At 39.8% G+C, this 18,375-nt stretch overlaps 1 protein-coding gene across 2 annotated transcripts in view; it reads left to right on the top strand.

The window, feature by feature from the left end:
* Positions 1-2,400: 2,400 nt before the first annotated feature.
* The window catches only part of WASL (WASP like actin nucleation promoting factor), a 116,437-nt gene continuing 100,462 nt past the window's right edge, over positions 2,401-18,375 (top strand). Inside the window, exon 1 of one of the 2 annotated variants that reach the window (XM_078153951.1) lies at positions 2,401-2,917. In XM_078153951.1, coding sequence (XP_078010077.1) covers positions 2,792-2,917 — 126 coding nt within the window. In that variant the 5' untranslated portion in view covers positions 2,401-2,791. The remainder of the gene's footprint in view (positions 2,918-18,375) is intronic. The other variant, XM_020966353.2, reaches the window with a different exon arrangement.

The raw sequence follows: 18,375 nt of genomic DNA on the forward strand, positions 1-18,375 counted from the left end.
TGGCTAGAGGAAAGTATGACCTCTTGCATCAGTATGACAATCTGCAGGAGACTCTACCTCTTTGTATAAAAGGGGGATTTTCCTGGTCATTGACTTTGCTATTTTGTGCCAAATAAAAGTTTTGCTATTTGATATATGGTTCCTGGTTTGGTAGAGAATAAACTGATGGGGGTTTAAAGCTGTATTTGTTTTACTACGAGCAGCTAAAACACCCCACCCTGAAACTGGGTATAGCTTATCTGTGCTACCCATGATTTCATGTGCACATTCTCACCATTGGGGCAGAATAGTAACAGCTAGCTTTTATATAGGGCTTTAGGTATGCAAAGCACTTTACAAATATCATCTAATTTTTCCCACACACCAACACTATGAGGTGAGTGCTATTATTTCCCCCTTTTTACAGATGAGGAAACTGACAGAGAATTTGATTTGCCCAGGATCACATAGCTAGTAAATTATCTGAACTCTGGTCTTCCTGACTCTAGAGCTAGTGATATATTCACCATATTACCTAGCTGTCTCCAAATACCAGGCTCTTTGAGGAATCAGAGTTTTAGGTCATAGAGTTTTAAGGCAATGGAGATACAACAATCACTCAATAATCATTCAGGCACTGTACTTGGTAATGGGGATACAGTAAATACATATTAACAAAGATTTATGACAGATGCAACAAGGAAGCAATGAATCAGCCTCAGAGGCATTTATATATGTAATAGCTCACTATATTTCAAAAGAACTACTTTATTTATTGAAACTTCTGGTTTGTCTACCTGCCTCAAGTCTTTCCCCATGCCAATCCATCCTCTACTCAGCTAATATTCCTAAAACTTTGTAGGTCTGACCATGTCACACCACCATTCAATAAACTCCAATGGCTCCCTATTTACTCCAGGATCAAAAATAAAATCCTGCCTGGCTTTTAAAGCCCTAACTTGTCCCCTTCCTAATTTTCCAGTCCTCTTACACCTTACTCCCCTCATCTTACTCTCACATCTAATGACACTGACTACCTTGCTGTTCCTCATGTCGGACACTCCAATTTCGTGCGTTTCACTGTCCCCCACAACCAAAAAATTCTCTCCTTTTTCCTACCCATTTGACTTCCTTCAAGTCCTAGCTAAAGTCTCACCCTCTCAGACCCTTTCTCATTCTCCCTTAATACTTCTGCTTTCCCTCCGTGATTATCACCAATTCATCTACCCTGTATCTATCGTTTGTGTATAATTGTTTGCATGTTGTCTCCCTCATTAGAATGTGAGTTCCTTGAGACCAAGGATTGGTTTTGTTTTGCGTTCTTTTTTGCCCTTGTACTATGTCTAGAGCACTGCCTGGCACTTAGCAAGAATTTCGTAAATGCTTATTGGCTTGAATTAAACACATAATTCAGGTGTATCAGCATTCAGCATTGCACCCAAATAAGCAACATCGATTTTTAAAAGTATTGTTGAGGTTTATTTCAAAGCATTTGGCAAATATTTCTGAATCAATTCAACAAACATTTATTAAATGCCTACTATGTGCCAGACTGTCTTATAGTTGCAAGGGACCTGTTACAGGTAACATTTCCAAATGATTCTGCTTCAGTGGAACTAAATAAAACAAAGCCTTCGGCCCGTCTCCTGGATAGGAAAAGAGAGGCGAGTCCGGCCTCGGAGGAGAAGGAATCCTTCCCGGGCCTCACTACGAAGGTCTGAGCGGAGGCTGTAAAACGCCACCAGGTGAACGACGTTGGTGCCCTTCCGGGCTGGCCGCGGCAGCAAGGAAGGGCGCTTTCACGCAACCTCCCGGGGCCGAGAGCGGCCTGCCCGTGGACTCCTCCGCTCCCTCGGAAGTTGGGACAAAGTTGGAGAAAAGCTTGGACACCTGCAGTTTTGGGCGACGCTGCTCGGGTGGGGGGCTGGGTGACTAGGGGGAGGGGGGAGCACGTTCCGTCTGCGAGCCCGCAACAGGCCCCATTTCCTGCGGGCGAGGCCAAGGCCTACTGGGAGGTTCGGGCACCGGGAGAGGTGAGCGGGTGCAGCAGGGAGATGGGATTGCCCCCCTCCCTCCACCCACCCCGATCCTTTAGTTCCCGAGGAGCTGTGGCAGTTGCAGCTGGACCTCAGACCGGTGGCTCCACAGGCCAACAGGTCGACCTCCCGAGGAAGGGGACCCCGAGGGCACGTCGTCACCTTGGCGCTCACCGAGCGGGCAGGCAGCAGCGCGCACCGGCCGCACTCCCACCTCAGGCGGAAGGGGAGGCGGGGCCGATAGGCGAGGAGGCGGAGCCTGCGGGGCAGGACTGGGAGGGCGGACTGGGACCAGGGGAGGGGGGAGGAGGAGAAAGGTTGCTCTGACTCTGGCGGCCGGGAGTTTCCGGCGCGCACCCCCGCCTCCCGTGTCCTGTGGTCTCGCCCGCCCCCGCTGCCATGTTGGATTGTGCGGCCCCCACCGCAGCCGCCGCCGTTGCCGTTGCTGCTGCTGCTGCCGCGGAAGAACCCGAGGAGTTAAGAGTTTAGCGCCGTCGCTAGTCGCGGAGGACGCGGACAGCAAAGCACAGGCAGCTGGGAACCTCTCCTCTCCACCAGGCCCGAAGGGAGGTCCCCCCACCCTCCGCTCGCGACCGGCTCCTCCTCGTCCCCCTCCCCCAGAAGCCCTGCGAGATGCTGCGGCTCTGACTCCACTCTTCCCCGCCCCTGTCACTGCGAGGGGGAGACCCACGCAGCCACCCGGCCGCCCCGCGGCGGAGGAGGACGAGGAAGACACGGCCCCGGCTCCGGCCCCGGCCCTGCCGGCCCCCGCCACCATGAGCAACAGCCAGCCGCAGCAGCAGCAGCCGCCGCCGCCGAGGAGGGTCACCAACGTGGGCTCGCTGCTCCTCACCCCGCAAGAGAACGAGGCGCTCTTCAGCTTCCTCGGCAAGAAATGTGTGGTCAGTTTTCCGAAATTCACTGCCCTCTGTGGAGAGAGTGGGAGAGGGGAGGGAAGGGGTCGTTCCCGCAGCCCAGCCAGGGAAGCTGGGGGTGCAGGGGGCCGAGGTAGTGTCACCTTTCCGGGCTGTGCTCCGCCAGTTCCCCTGCCCCCTCTCCTTTCACCTCTCCTTCAAACTTTACTCTCAGGCCGCTGGGGGCGGGCGGGGGAGGGGTTCCTTTTCCCCGGGAGTCTCCCCATCCCCAGAAAAGGGACTCCTCTTCTTCGGACTCTCACTTAACCCCCTTGAGCAGTATTCAACATCATCCAAAATGGGAAAGACTTGGGGAGACCAAAGCTTATAAATGAATGAAGTGTGCCAGGAAGCACCCCCCCACCCCACCCCCGTCGCTCTCCCCCGCCCCCTCCCTACTTCGGGCTCTTTAGGAGAAATGCTTGGGTGCTATGGGGTTGCAATGCAAGCAGTTCCCCGGGTCCTTCCGTTTCCAATCGAAAGGTCTAGTTAAAGCAGGAAATGCTGCGGCTCCTCCGACTGGGCTTGTTTCTCCTACATTCTCTCCCGGGCCTGGTTCCTCCTTCCCTCTCTCCCTCCCTACCGGTGCTTGTCTTCCCCTGGAAGGCTGGGGGGGGGGATGGTTGGGGAGGCGGGGAATGGATGCTGTTTGTCTCTCCGCCATGCGCAGTGGAAACTCGGTCTCTATTACTTTTCATCTCCGGGGAAGCGGAGGAGGGGGGGGACGGGACGGGAACGGCTAAGCCTGAAGTCTTGGGTTATGGTGGTGTGGCGGCTGACTCCAACCCCAGATGGCTGGTTGGGAGCGAGGAGTTCTGCTGTGGGAAGAGGGAAATGTGTGTTGTTGACGGAAGCATTCATTACATTGGCTGCTGGCAGTTCTGGGGGTGGGGAGGTTTTTGTACAGTGGTGGTGTAGGCCTTGTCAAGCTTGGGCTGCATCTCCCTGCGGGTGGCTTGGGGCAGGGCTGTGGTTGAGTTTGTTGGAGAGCTGGCTTAGTTCCTCCTCTCCCTTACTTGTTACCACCTGCAGAGTTTTATGTGACCCGGGACCAAGAAGTCACAGCATAAGGGAGGAAAATTTAAGAGAGATGTAATCATGCAACTCCCTTCCTTGGTAACATTAAGTTTTGTTAGACCAGGCTACACCTGTTTGTACAAGAAGTCAAGATTAGAAAATTTCAGGAATGTTATCAGATTAATTGTTAACTCCCCAGGAACCGACCCTTTGTATACCTTGCAAGAGTTGCAGCTTACGGGCTAGATCATTTAATTCAACTACAGATACTTGTACTTCAACTTTCAAAAATTAAACTTCTTAAAGATATTTGGCCATGATTCTGAGGCACAGCATAGATTTTAACAAATGACATGATTGCATTTTAGAGATTTTGGAGTTTACACGGGTAAAGTGGTTGGCCACAACAGGTTAGGAAGGAGGAGTTTGTGACTTATGATATTTAAGGGCTTTTTATGACTTTTGCCTGTATCCTTATTTTTTGCTGTTTCAAGTGTGAAATGTTTACTTTATTTAAACTTTAGATTTTTGTCTTAGTGATTGTTCATTTTAAAACTATAAAATAATCACTCGAACAATAAAAATCACATATAAAAATTTTAAGGGAAAGGAGTAAACATTTTTTTTTAGTGCTGACTCTATCCCAGGTGCTTTTTACAAAATGACCCTACTAAGTAGGTGTTATTATTATCATCCCCTTGTTGGAGTTCAGGAAACCCCAGCAAACAAAAGTTAATAATTGTTTTGCCCAGGATCTTGTAGCTAAGTGGGTATCTGAGACCTGATTTGAATTCACATTTGCCTAAATCTAGGCCCTGCCGTCTATCCACCAGCTGCCTCCGAGAGCATGACTCTTATAAGGACCTGTATAAGGATCCTAGAATACCCCTGCTGTTTGGAGATGTTTAGAATTTGAAAAAAAATCATTCATATCTATATAATGAACTACCTTATAGTTAAGATATACTTTGAAATTTCATCAAATTTTTACACTTGATACATTTTCTGAATTGAAGAGGAAATAATTTTCGTATCAGTCACATTTAATTTAGACAGGAAGGGACATAGCATTTGTATACAAGTATACTAAGTAATTACTGTGAGATTGCCGTTGCTGTTTACTGTTTGCTGCCTCTTCCAGTTGCAAAGACTGACTGGTTTGGAAGGACACTGAACAGCTGTAATACAGAAAGGCAGTCTGTTTCAGTGGTTGAAGTAGTGAACTGATAGATGAGCTGTTAAATTATTCTTTGTCCAGCCTTTTTGTCATGTCATTCAATGTTAGACAAGACAAACTCTTTGCTTTTTACCTTTCTGTAACAACCCTATATTATACCTGTTTGTTTTGGATAGAATTCTGTTCAATTTAAGAAATATAAGGCATTATAATAGGCACTGGGGTTAAAGTGACAAAGAGGAAAGTCTTTGCCTTCAGGGAGCTCACATTCTATAGATAAGACCAAGGGTGATAAAGTATGAATACAGATGAATAAAACACAAAGTAATTTGAAGAGCTAGAAAACCTTAATAAATGGGACCATCAAGGAGATAAGCTTTGAAAGATGATGAGGATTCTGAGAGGTGATTCTAGCAATGGGAGAATGACTTGTACATGTAAACAGTCAAAATATGGAATGATGAATTCTCAGAACAACTAGCTTATAGCCCAGTTTATCAGGTTGTTAATGCTATATTGTCTGTGATTGATTTGAGTTCAGTGTATAAGGCTTTGTGGAGGAGGTAAATCTCCCTACTATATCTGAAATATGCTTTTAAGTATACTGATGTATTAGGGTTAATGGACTCCCCCCCAACTCTTGTTTTTAAAATAAGCAAGACTATTTCTGATTAATTTTATTAAACCACAACTTAAACTTTCTTCAAAGGAAAAAATCAAAAGATGTTCTAAATGAGAATATCTGGCCCCATTTTAGAGTTAATAGTATTGCTTTTGTGTAGTTGAATTTAGTTTTAGGTTTTTTTTTTCTTCTTTGCTGGACTTTTTTGTTTTTTTTCACTGAACCTGTGTTCTTATTGGTACAGGGAACTCCCAGTGAGGAAACTCAGTCTGCCAATGCAGATCACCTACTTTATAAGTTATAGTTTTAGAGAGTTGTCTGGAGACATTGAATTAGAGTGACTGTCTATAGTTATACAACTATGTATCAGAAGTAGGACTTGAATCCAAGTCTTCCTGACTCCTGACCCAGATTTCTGTCCACTACTCCCACACTGCTTCTCTCTAAAAACAAATCAAAACAAACAAAAAAGTTTATAGAAAAAAGTCACTGTAAGTTTTCTAAGTGGAAGTGAATATATAAAATCATTTACTGAGAGGACAGGGCAAGCCTTGAATTGGAGCACTGCAACTTCCTGTCTCACTTAACAGACTGGAGTGCTCTGGTTTATTTCTTTCAAATGACAACTCATCTCCTCCAAGAAACCTTCCTTGATTAAGATTAATCTGCACTGCTTTTGTTCCTCAGCATTTGTGTATACTGGACAGTTTATGTTCTTTTTTAATTTATTTATTTTATTGAATTCTTTATTGGACCACCCAGTCAGACAGCAGAAAGCAGGTTCTCCTCTATGTTCCAAGATATCTTTAGCTTAATATTTAAGATCATAGAGTTTAGAGCTGGAAACGACTTTAAAGATAATCCAGCGCAAAATCCCTTCTTTGTTAGATAAGACCCAGCGAAGTTAACTGATTTACCCAAGATCACACAGGCAGAACAGGAATTCAGTCCTGGTCCTCTGATCAGTTTACTTTTCCATAACACCACAGCTTAGTAAATGCTTGGTAATAGTGTGAATGAAAATCACTGCTCCTGTTCCTGACTTTTAGTCTTTATCCTGTCCCATCAATCCTTCCTACCTCTTTTAGATTAATCTTTATACACAGATCTCATTATATAATTTCTGTGCCCAAAACCCGATAAGCACCTCTTAGTCCTTCCCCAGTAAAATATATATTCCTTTATTTCAGAAGCCTTCCAACCCAGTCAGGTTTGCACCTATCTTAACTGTTCACTGAACAGGTCCAGAGCTTTCCTGCTCTGTTCAGGAGGTGGATGTGTCTAACTAGGGAACTTGGCAAGCCTTAATCTTGATTATTGCAGCTATCTATCTTTCCTGCTAGGATAAAGTGTTGCTACTTTTCCCCAAGTTCACTTTTGGTTTGATCAGTGTTCCCCCCTTAACCTTCAGAATCCCAGGTTCCCAACAGTTGAAGTCTTGTCATTGGCTCAAGACACTCACCTGCCAAATCCTCCTTAAAGTCTATTGTGTTGCCTCTTTGGACTTGTATATACCACTTTACTTTCTGAGTTGGGGTTCTCCTAACATTTTGTTAACTCCCTATTGTATTTCACTGTGTATTATTTGTCAATAATCCTGTCTTATTCAGTTTAACTGTGCTACATACTGTGTAGTCTGATAGTATGCTAGAAGATCGAGATAACAAAGATAAAATGAAACAATCCTTGACTATGAAGAGCTTATAAGGAAGCTGTATTCAGAGATAGAGCAGGAACAGCTGATAGGATCAGGAAAGTCTTTGGGATGGAGGGAGGCTACATTTAGTAGGGAATGAATTCCAGGCATAGGAAGTCTGCTGAATTTAGGGACAATTAGTCTAATTTAGCTGGATTTGGAGAGTTCTTGAAGAGGGAACACTGAAATAATTGGAGAAAGGTAAATTTGAGTCCAATTTCAGAAGGTTTTAAATGCTAAGGTAAGGATTTTGTGCTTTTATTCTAGAGGCAGTAGGGAGCCACTGAAGATGTTTGTCTAGGGGAATGGCATGGTCAGACCTGTTCCTTAGGGAAATTATTTCAGCAGCTGTGTTGGAGGATATATTGAGAGAGGAGGAGAAACTTCTGAAAGAAAAGAGATAATGGGGGCCAGAATTAGTCTAATGTTTAGATAAATAGTGAGAAGATGCAAGTTACTAGATTTGTAACTTTATTTGAGAGCTGGCTTCCTACCTTATTTATTTTGTGGCTTCACCAGTTAATTGTAAATATTAGATGCTTAATAAATTCTTATGTTGGGGGATGGTTGTTAGGACTCATCTCTGCTTGTCAAAGTTGCTGAAACTTAACACTGTTCAGATTTAGACTTCACTATTTGGGCTTCACTGTTTAAATAATAAATACAACTTGATTGTACTGATCTTGAAATAGTGAAGGTAACAGCTATGAGAGACTAGGACACAATGAAATAGAGCCTGACCCTAGGTTTCTTCTGGTAGTCAATTCAGATTTTTTTGCTTCCCATGCACACTTAGTCTTGAATTTTGTACCTAACAAAATCTTCCTTATCCTGAACTTTGGTAAATTAATCCTGATATTTTTGATGAGTGGAATTAGTTCCTCAGCTAGGATAGGAAGGTACAGATAGCTTGTGGATGTTTGAAGGAGAGGAAAACTAGAAGGCCTGTCGGTTTTACTTCAGCTGACTTGAAGGGAAGTTCATTGTTGTGGTGCTGTTGTGATCTTTGGCATACATGCTCGAGATTCACAGGATCATAGACTTAGCTCTCTGAAAGGACTACTGACATCATGATGAAATCACCCTGATTTTGAAGATGAGGGAACAAGTTAAGTAACTTGCTAGAGTAGCAGGCACAAGATTGAACCCAGGTCATCCAACTACACCTTTAGGGCACAGAAACCACACTTTCTCCAAGTTGAACCTTAACCCACTCTTGCCAAACCATTTTTTCCATCTCCAAAAAAAAAATAGCCCAAAGGAAGAGTATACAAGGTTTAAATGACAAAGGGAGAAAAATTAGCACCCAAATAAGGGAAGTTATTAAACAACTAGAGGTAGTAATATAGCACTGGATTGGATATCAGAAAATTCTGGTCCCAGCACTGTCACTAACTCACAGTGCAAACCTTAGGTAAGTCATTTAATTTCTCTTAACTTCAGTTTTCTCATCAGTAAAAGGAAGAGGTGGTTATACTAGGTGATCTTTCTGTTCTGTCCCAGTTCTAACAGTCTGTGTTTCAGTGCATTATCATGATTATTAGAAAATATTTATTCAGTAAGCATTGTTATGCAGTAAGCTCTTATTATGAGTTAGATACTATGTTAAGCTCCAGGAATATAAAGAAAAATAAAACAGTTCTTCCCCTCAAGGAGCTTATATTCTACTGGATAAAAACAATATATGCAAAATAATTTTTAGGGGAGCACAACGACTTTGAGGGGAGATAGGTTTTCTCTGAAGGGAGAGTGAGAAGAGAATGCATCCCAGGCAAAGACTTAGAGAGTGGAGCGTGAATGTATTGTAGATGGGACAGCAGGCAGGCTGGTTAGACTAGAACTGGTTGGATATCTATTGGGAGAATGGGGGCAGGAATGGGGTGGAGGGGCGAGAAATGATTAAATGATGGTATTGAATGTAAGGGAACAGTGTTGGGCTGTAAGAAGTGAATGAGGGGACGGTTTCAGGGAAACTTGGGAATATTTTTATGAATTGTAGAGTGAAATGAGCAGCAGCTCACATATATACATATATATATATATATATATATATATATACATATATATATATATATATATGTATATATATATATGTAAAATCTGTATAATAATAGCTAACATTTATGTAGCTCTTACTATGTGCTATGCACTGTGCCAGGTGTTTTACAGGTATTACCTCATTTGATCATAACAACAACCCTGAGAGATAGATGCTCTTCTTACCCTCATTTCATGTCAGGAAACTGAGGCAAACAGAGGTTAAGTGACTTGCCTGGAGTCACACAGCTGGCAAGTGTCTGAAGCTGGATTTGAACTTGAATCTTCCTTACTCCATGCCTAGCACTCTACCCATTTGGCCGCCTACCTGCCTCACAACATTTTAACAACAACAGTATGAAGAAAAACCGCTTTGAAAGACTTGAGAACTTTGATCAGGGCAGTGACCAACTACAGCTCTAGAGGACTGATGATGAAGCATGTTATCCTACCTCCTTAGATAGTGGTGATAGATTCAAAATGTGGAATAAGTTTTGGACATAGCCACTGTGTGAATTTGTTTTGCTTGACTTCCGTATTTGTTTTAAAAAAGCCAAATTTGTGGGGGGTTTTTTATTTGTTTTTCAGTGAAGGGAGAATAAGAGGGCCTAAGGAGATAGGAATACAATAATAAAAAGAAAGGGAGGTCATTGAGGAATAATTTTTAAAATACAGAGAAGACAGCAGAAGGAATTCCAGAAAGAATCATAGACAAGCTGAATGGCTGGAGAGTACATAGAGAAGAGAAGAGAGCCCAAGACAGAGCCCTGGGCTAAACCCACTCCTGAAGGGTGGTTGAATCCAGGTAAAAGAGATTGAGAAGAAGCATTTAGATGGAGAACTGGTTGGGAACAGTGGTGTGAAACCCAGGGAGGAGAGAGTGCCCAGGAAGACAAGGTGGTCCTTAGCGTTGGAGGTCAAGAAGCTACAGAGAGGTAAATAAGGAGCTACAGAGGTAAATAAGGATAAGAACCAAGAAAAGATGATGCAGTTTAGCAGTTATTTCATCATTGGTAATCTTAAGAGACAGCAGTTTCAGTTGAATGATGAGATCTGAATCCAAATTGCAAAGGGCTGAGGTGAGAAAATTGAGGTGTTTGGCTGTGAAAAGGAGGAGAGATATTGAGCAGTAGCTTGAAATAGTGGTAGGATCAAGTGCAGAATTTTGAAGAATGAGTAGATCAAGACCTGTTTAAGTAATAGGGAAGGGCCAATGGGGTAATGAAAAAAGATTGAAATTAGGGAAAGAAAAATGATCTAAGGAGGAAAACTTCTGGAGGAGATGAATTGGGAGGGAATGGGATAAAAGGCACAAGTAGAGAGGTTGAAGTTTACCAGAAGGGCTGCCTATTCCTCAGTCTAGATCAGAAAGCAGGGGGATACTGTTGAGGTGATTTGTAATATAGAGTTGAGGAGGAAAGGGAATTATCTCATAGATGGCCTCAATTTTTATAGTGAAGTGTTTGGTGAGATTCCCTAATAAGGGAAGAGAAGATAGATTGGAGAGGACACTTAGGGAAGTGGGATAATTAGATGTTTATTTGCAAGATATGAGTGTTATTAGTTTATTTTCTGAAATCTTGTTTTTATTTTAAATTGAGTTATTGTTTTGCTAGGTGCTAGATACTGCATGGCTTAGCTGATTTTCCAGCTTTTTAAAATAGATTTTTGTTAGTATCTTTGGTTTTTCTATCACCTGCAATTTCCCCCAGATCTGTCCCAAAGAGCCATATTAAAGAAATTTTTAACAAGAGGAAAAAAAAATTGCGAAACTAGTTAACGCATTGAAAAAAATCTTACGTTATATGCATTGTGTTGTCCATCCACGAACTCTACCTACCCCTGCTAAGTAGTAGGAAAGATGTTTCTTCTCTTATCTTTTTTGGGGCCAAACTTGTTCTTTATAATTTTGTAACATTAAATTTCTATAGTTTTGTGGTTCTTTTTTTCCATTTACATTGTTACAATTGTTGTGTGTGTTGTTTTCCTACCTCTGTTTATTTCATTCTGCATCAGTTAATACAAATCTTTACATGCTTCTCTGTACTCATCATGTTTGTTTCTTACTACACAGTATTAATATTCCATTACATTCATGTGACATAATTTGTTTACCTGTTTCCCAATCGTTGGGCACCTCTTTTGTTTCCAGACCTTTGCTACCACAAAAAGGTGCTGCTATAAGAATTTTGGTATATATGGAAGTTTTTGTTTTTGTTTTGCCGGTGGCCTCCTTGGGATATATTGGTTAGCAGTGAAATCTATTTCAAAAAGTATGGACATTTTAGTCACTTCTATTTGCATTACTTCAGACTTTTTCAGGATGGTGGTTCTAACTCACAGTTCCCCATCAACAATACATTAATGTTCTTGTCCTTCCCCAACTCCTCCAACAGTGACTATTCCCTTCTTTGTCCTCTTGGCCAGTTTGCTGGGTATGAGGTGAAACTTTGAGGTTTTCTTTTTACTTTTCTTTAATTAATAGGGATGAGACCCTTCTTTCATATGATTATTAGTATTTTGTGATTTCTTCTTTTGAGAACTGTTTGTTCTTATCCTTTGACCACATTTATTGGGGAATCCCTTTTGGCTTTATACATTTCTGTTAGTTATCTATTTATCTATTTTGTTATTCTGAACCTGACAGACATCAACCAACATAATATATGATGTTTATATATCGTGTAAAACCCTTATGAGAGACATTTGATAGAAATATTTTTCACCAGTGTTTTCCTTTATCTTCTAAATGCATTAATTTTAATTGTGCAAAAACTTTTCAGTTTCATATAATCAAATGATCTATTCCATCTTTTGGAGCATTAAGAATTAACCTACTATGCTTAGGAGTGTAAGTTATATGACCTCTTCTAATTTTTTATGATAATGACGTTTAATATTCAGGTCACATATCCATTCTGAATTTATTTAAATGTTGGAAGATATTGGTTTAAAAGCCTATATTCTGCCAGACTGCTTTCCATTTCTCCAGGTGTTGGTGTTTAAAATAAGAAAACATTTTTGTTTATAAGAATGCTTATTTCTTATTTTAAACCTTAGACTGCTTAATTTTAGTGACCAGAATTTTATTTTGAGGACCAAATAGAAATTAAGATTAATACTGAAGCTAAAAGCTGCCATTAATATCATTTTAATTCATTATCTAAGTTGACTTGAATAATTAGATGTTAAATAAGTTAGTTAACTATTTGCTGAAACCAGATAGTTTTCAAGAGGCACAAAGGAGCTTTTCAGAAAATTGGTCTAACATTTATCAGTGCCTTCTGTGTACCAAGTATTATACTAGGTGTTGGGATTACAAGAACAAAAATGAAACAATTCTTTGCCTAACGGAGCAAGCTTTGGGGAGTAAAGAAAGCAAAACAGTATTTACATATGTCGATTTATACAGCATATATACAAAATATAGTTTTGGTTGGGAGGATACTAGTAATGGGGGAGATCAGGAGAAGTTTCATATAGAGAGAATAGTGCTTGAGCTCAGTTTCTCCAAAGATGCATGCAGTTCTTAGAGGTAGAAGTGAGGATGGAATGTATTCTAGGTATAAGGGACAGTTATGGCAAAAGCATTTAGAGAGGAAATGAAGTATCTTTTGAGGTACAACAAGAAGGCTCCTTTGGAAGGACTGTGGGAGTATTTTATAATAAGGTTGAAAAGATAAGTTTTTCTTTTTTCTTTTTCCAGTTGGTGGTGAGTGGTTGGGGGGAGTGGGGCTAAAGAAAGGATAGAAAAAAAAATTTAGCGAAAGAGAAGAGGATCATTAAAGTTTTTGGATATTTTTTTTAATGCATAGAGGAGACCAGAATGAAGGCTAGAATCTATGAGCAGTATACCTTTTAAAGTTATAGGTTGACTTTTGTATTAAAAAAGAAAAGCAAGCTGTACATAATAGATTCACATTTTCATGTACAGTCGTCTCTGTTTATGTTAGAAATGTCCATTTTATATGATGTTTAAGTTGTGGTTTTGTTTTGTTTTTCTTTAAGGAAAATATAATGGGTCATGTTATCGGCTAAGTAACATGCAAATTACTGTCAATCTTGTAGGATGGTGTGAGAGATTTTAATGTGGTATATACACTTTTAAAAGTTGACATTTACTTTAAATTTAGATTTAATACTTGTGAACTATGTCAGATTTTCAATTCTGGAGTGAATTGAATGTCCACCACTTGAGGAAATTTGGCTCATGTTGACTGCTCAGAATTGCACTGTGGTTAAGTTCTGACTGAAGAATAACAGCTCTGCTCTTTGGTACTGGATAACTCTAGCTGGATCCATTAGTTTTTCTAGTTACCATATCAGATTTTTTAGTTGTTAATATGATAATCTTATGAAAGAAAGGTGTATTACAACTAGAAGTCAAGATTAATTGTATTCTGGTGTATTTCAGTCTATATCCTAATACTATACCTTTTCTGAGGTGTTTTTAATAAAAGTCATTGTACCAATAAATTTTCCAGTTCTATTCTAGTGAGGAAAGACATTTTTGTTTACAAATAGAGCTGTGTCATTATAAATTATAATTCTGTCTAGGAATCATAGCTGTCTCTTTGAGGCGGCAGTGTGTTTTCATAACAGAGGCCTTGGAATCAAAGCCTAAATTCCAGTATTGATCTTTCTGAACTTCTGGTTGTGGGAACTAGACAAGTCATTTTCCTTCTCTGAGCCTCAGTGTTACCGACCTTAAAATAGGGATAACAACACTTGTACTGATGCTACTAGAGTCTCCGAAAATAGATGTAAAAGTACTTAATAAATATTAAAGAGGACATAATGTAAGCTGTTATTAGCATTAATGAATGCTCAGCTTATTAATAAATTCTGTTTTGCTAAGAAGATTCCCAGAGGGAAAACTAATTTTTACTTCTTTGCCCATTAATGGAATGAATCCTAGATATAATAAGTAATATTTTTGCAGATGTCAAGCTCAGCACTTCCATTTTTTAAACATTAAATGATTTTATGAATCAGAAGTCATTTAGTGCATAAAAAACACACTGTATCATATAGTTTGTTGTCTCCCCATCTATGTTTCCTTTTATAGTAGCTTTCTAGTATCCTTAGCCGCAATAGGATCATGGGATAACAGATAATTATACAATTGTAGTAATAGTAGTAGAGTGAAATTGAGTAAGATAGCATGAATTTCTTTCTTATATTATACTCATAGAAAAATAGATGTAGAAGCAACCTGACCCCATGAAGACCAAAGATGAGAGATGAGAACCCCTTCTTGAAAGGATTTCAACTAAAGCCACATTGGTAACTTTACAGCTATTCAGTGTAATATAGCGAGATCACTCGCTACTAGCTTAGTTTGTTATATCTGAGCATTTTAGGCTCCTTCATCTCATTAACAGATTTTTTTTTTAATGTTTTGTTATTTTGAACCTGACAGACACCAACCAACATGAATGAACATTTTCCACATGCAACGAACAGAAAATCATATGTGAAACCAGGAATTTCATTACATGCTTTGTCATTAGCTTTATGATGTCATGATTAGTCATTTCATTGATCCAGAGTTCATAAGTCTTTTTAAATTGTTTTTCTTTAGAGTGTTGTAATCATTATGTAAATCGTCCTAGTTCTGCTCACTTTACTCTTTGCCAGTTCTTCTAGATATTCCTAGTTTTCTCTGAATCTGTCATTTTCATGTTATTTCTTATGAAAGGGCAGTGTTCCATTGTATTCATATACCATAATTTATTCATCCATTCACCAAGTGATAAAGACTCAATTTGTTTCCAGTTTTTTACTGCAGTAAAAAGTGCTGCTGGGAAGATTTTTGTACATAAGAACCCTTTCGAAAATATGCCTACTAGTGGTATTGCTGGATTAAAGGATATACATGTTTAGTGACTTTTTTTTTAAACAAACTTGTAAACAGCTTTCTAGAATTGTTAGTAAAAAGTGCATTATTTGCCTGTCTGCCCACAGCCCCTTCAACAATTACTGTTTTCCTTTTTTGTCATCCTTACCAATTTGATGGGTGAGACGTGGAACCCCAGAATTGTTTTAACTTAATTATTATCAGTTTCCTATATATAGTAGGTGCTTAATAAATGTTGATTGACTGATTGAAGGTGGTTGTGAGAATCAAATCTTGTAAAATGCTATATAAATGCTAGCTGCTATTATTGTTATTAAAGCATAATATTTTCCTTTTTATTTCGTTTAATGTCTTGTTTTTATTTTATCCTGATCTGAGATCATAATTGCTACTCCTGATTTTTTTGCATCCTCCTAAAGCATAATGAATTCTCTGTATGAATCTGTTTCAAGTATTTTTCATGTATACTATATCATATTGGATTCTACTTTCTAATACATTCAGCTATCCTCCTCTGTGCCATTCACTGCTATAATTTATTTGTTGTGAATTTTCCTCCACTATAGTCTCTTACGCTTTTTACTCTTTGCTCTTGAAATACCTTTACTAAGAAGACAGTAGTGAAAGAGGAGTATAAGCTGCAAATTATTTGTAAGTGAAACAATCTACTTCCATTCCAGAGCCTTTCCTCTTTCCCTTTCCCATACTCTTTCTTTGTTCTTTATACCTTCTTTCCTTTTAATTCCTCCTTTACAGTACATCCTCTGAAGCTGAAGTTTATTTTACTTGTGATTATTCTCTCCCCAACATTACCTTCCGCTACCTCCCACTCTCCACCCCCTTGTCCTTTCCCTACCTAGGAGCAGATAAATGATGCAGTAGATAGAGCAGTAGGCCTGGAGTCAGAAATACCTGAGTACAGACAATTAATAATAACTGTATGACCTTGGGCAAGTTACTTAGCCTCTGTTTCCCTCAGTTTCCTCATTTGCAAAATGGGGATAATAATAGCATCTACCTCCCAGGCTTGTTGTGAGGATCACATGAGATAACAATTGGAAAGCAATTAGCACAGTAGTAGGGCCAGGCTCTGCTCCTTCTCTTATTCTTGGATGGGATGGTCAAGTTCCACCTTAACTTGTCTGCAGTCAGGATGCTGGCTCTGGTCGGAGCCCTGAGACCAACCTCCCCTTCTTCCCTCTACCCCCCAGGCCTGGTAATGTTGTGGGCTTCAGGGACCTGTTTCGTTTGGGTACTGGTGCAGACTTTTCAGTTTATTCATGGAATGTCTCTTCTGGTTCTTGCAGCTTCTGGCTTTCTTTTTATGTAGTCCTGGACTTAATGAAGAAGCTTACTGATTTTTGTCTTTGGATTTCTTCATTTTCATTTTGTCTAGTCATTTTTAGATCGTTGCTAGAATATATATGGGAGAGCTAAGCTTCTTTATGATTTCTCTTGCTATCACCTTCCCTGGAAGTCCATTCATTGACTTTTATTATGGAATTTACACATATTGGAGTTATGTTCCTTTGGGGCATGAGGAGAAATAGTCATTTGCATTCTGCTGGTCAGGTTTTAGTAGTCTGTGTAGTCCCGTTGGCTCCTGATCTCCACCAGTCAGTCACCTTGTCCACAGACAAAAAGTCCTTGGTGTATAAGAATAGGGGAAGCACGCTGCCCCTACCCCATCAATATCTCAGGGTGTTCCCCACTTTTCGTTTTGACTTTACTACATTCTTCCCAAGGCTGGACAAAAAGGTCCCTTGATCTTTTGCCAGTGAAGCATTGCTTATTTTTAACTTGAATAGATTTACTAGAAATCTCTTTCCAAAGGCATTGTGAATCTGAAAATAGGCTGAGTAGGGAGACAGAAAATAAGAAAGGTACAGAGGAACAGCTTGAAATGTTAGAAAGAATGGTATAAGAGGGGAGAGAAATTCAACTGAATTATTGAAGGACAAATAATTTTTCCTAGATTTGGTCAAAAGCTAAACATTTAAAGAAATTTTGGAAAAGTGGGGAAAATACATTTTTCAAATATGTTAAATATTGTGATACATAATACCATAATACATTTCTTAAGCAGAAATTTTTCTTTGTAATGTTTTAGTGTTTCAGCACATTAATAATCTCTTTAATATTGGTGTTCGTTTCAACAATACATTTTGAAGTCAATCCATGATTTTATTTTATGTAGAGCTTGTCTTTGTCATAAAATTTTCTACAGAATATCCACTCAACATGCTGGGAACCTTCTTATATGTCTCAGTATTGATTGAGTATTTTTTCTGTGTTAATAATTAGGTTGAACTCTTTTGAATGATTATGATTTTCATTCAAGATGCATGCAGTCTAGGGCTTGATGTAGTCTGCATAAAATCATCCATAAATAGAAGCATTTGAAGATTCTCAGTACCTCAAGGACGGCTTGGTGGCACAATGGATAGAGTGCTAGGCCTAGAGTCAGAAAGACTCATCTTCCTGAGTTCAAATCTGGCCTGAGACATTTATTAGCTGGGTGATCCTAGGCAAGTCACTTAACCCTGATTACCTCAGGTTCCTCATCTGTAAAATGAGCGGAAGAAGGAAATGGCAAATCACTCCAATATCTTTGCCAAGTAAACCTCAAATGGGATCATGAAGAGTCGGACATGACTGAAACGACTGAACAGTAGTATCTTAAGAGAGATGATAATCTTACTCTTTACTGTTTCAGTAATACCCATATCTGTGTATTTGGTTCTGGGTACTACCTTTTGGAAAAGCTGAAAAGCATATTTAGGAGGAGCAGCAAAATATAGTGGAAGGTATCAGATATGAAGGCTGGAAGAAATTAGGGCTGTTTTGAAAACATAATTGGGGGAGGAGCAGATAATGATAACAGCTTGCGGTTATTTTCAGTCCTGTCAAGTAGGAGAAAAAATAGTCTTATTCTGATTATCCCTGAAGGGCAGAACTAGGAACATTGGTTGAAAGTTACAGAGATAGAAAAATTGAGGCTTGATATATGGAAAACATTTCCTAACAATTAAAGATA

This window comes from Phascolarctos cinereus, unplaced genomic scaffold (assembly GCF_003287225.1).
Source record: "Phascolarctos cinereus isolate Bilbo 61053 unplaced genomic scaffold, phaCin_HiC Scaffold_1;HRSCAF=81, whole genome shotgun sequence".
Lineage (NCBI taxonomy): Eukaryota > Metazoa > Chordata > Mammalia > Diprotodontia > Phascolarctidae > Phascolarctos > Phascolarctos cinereus.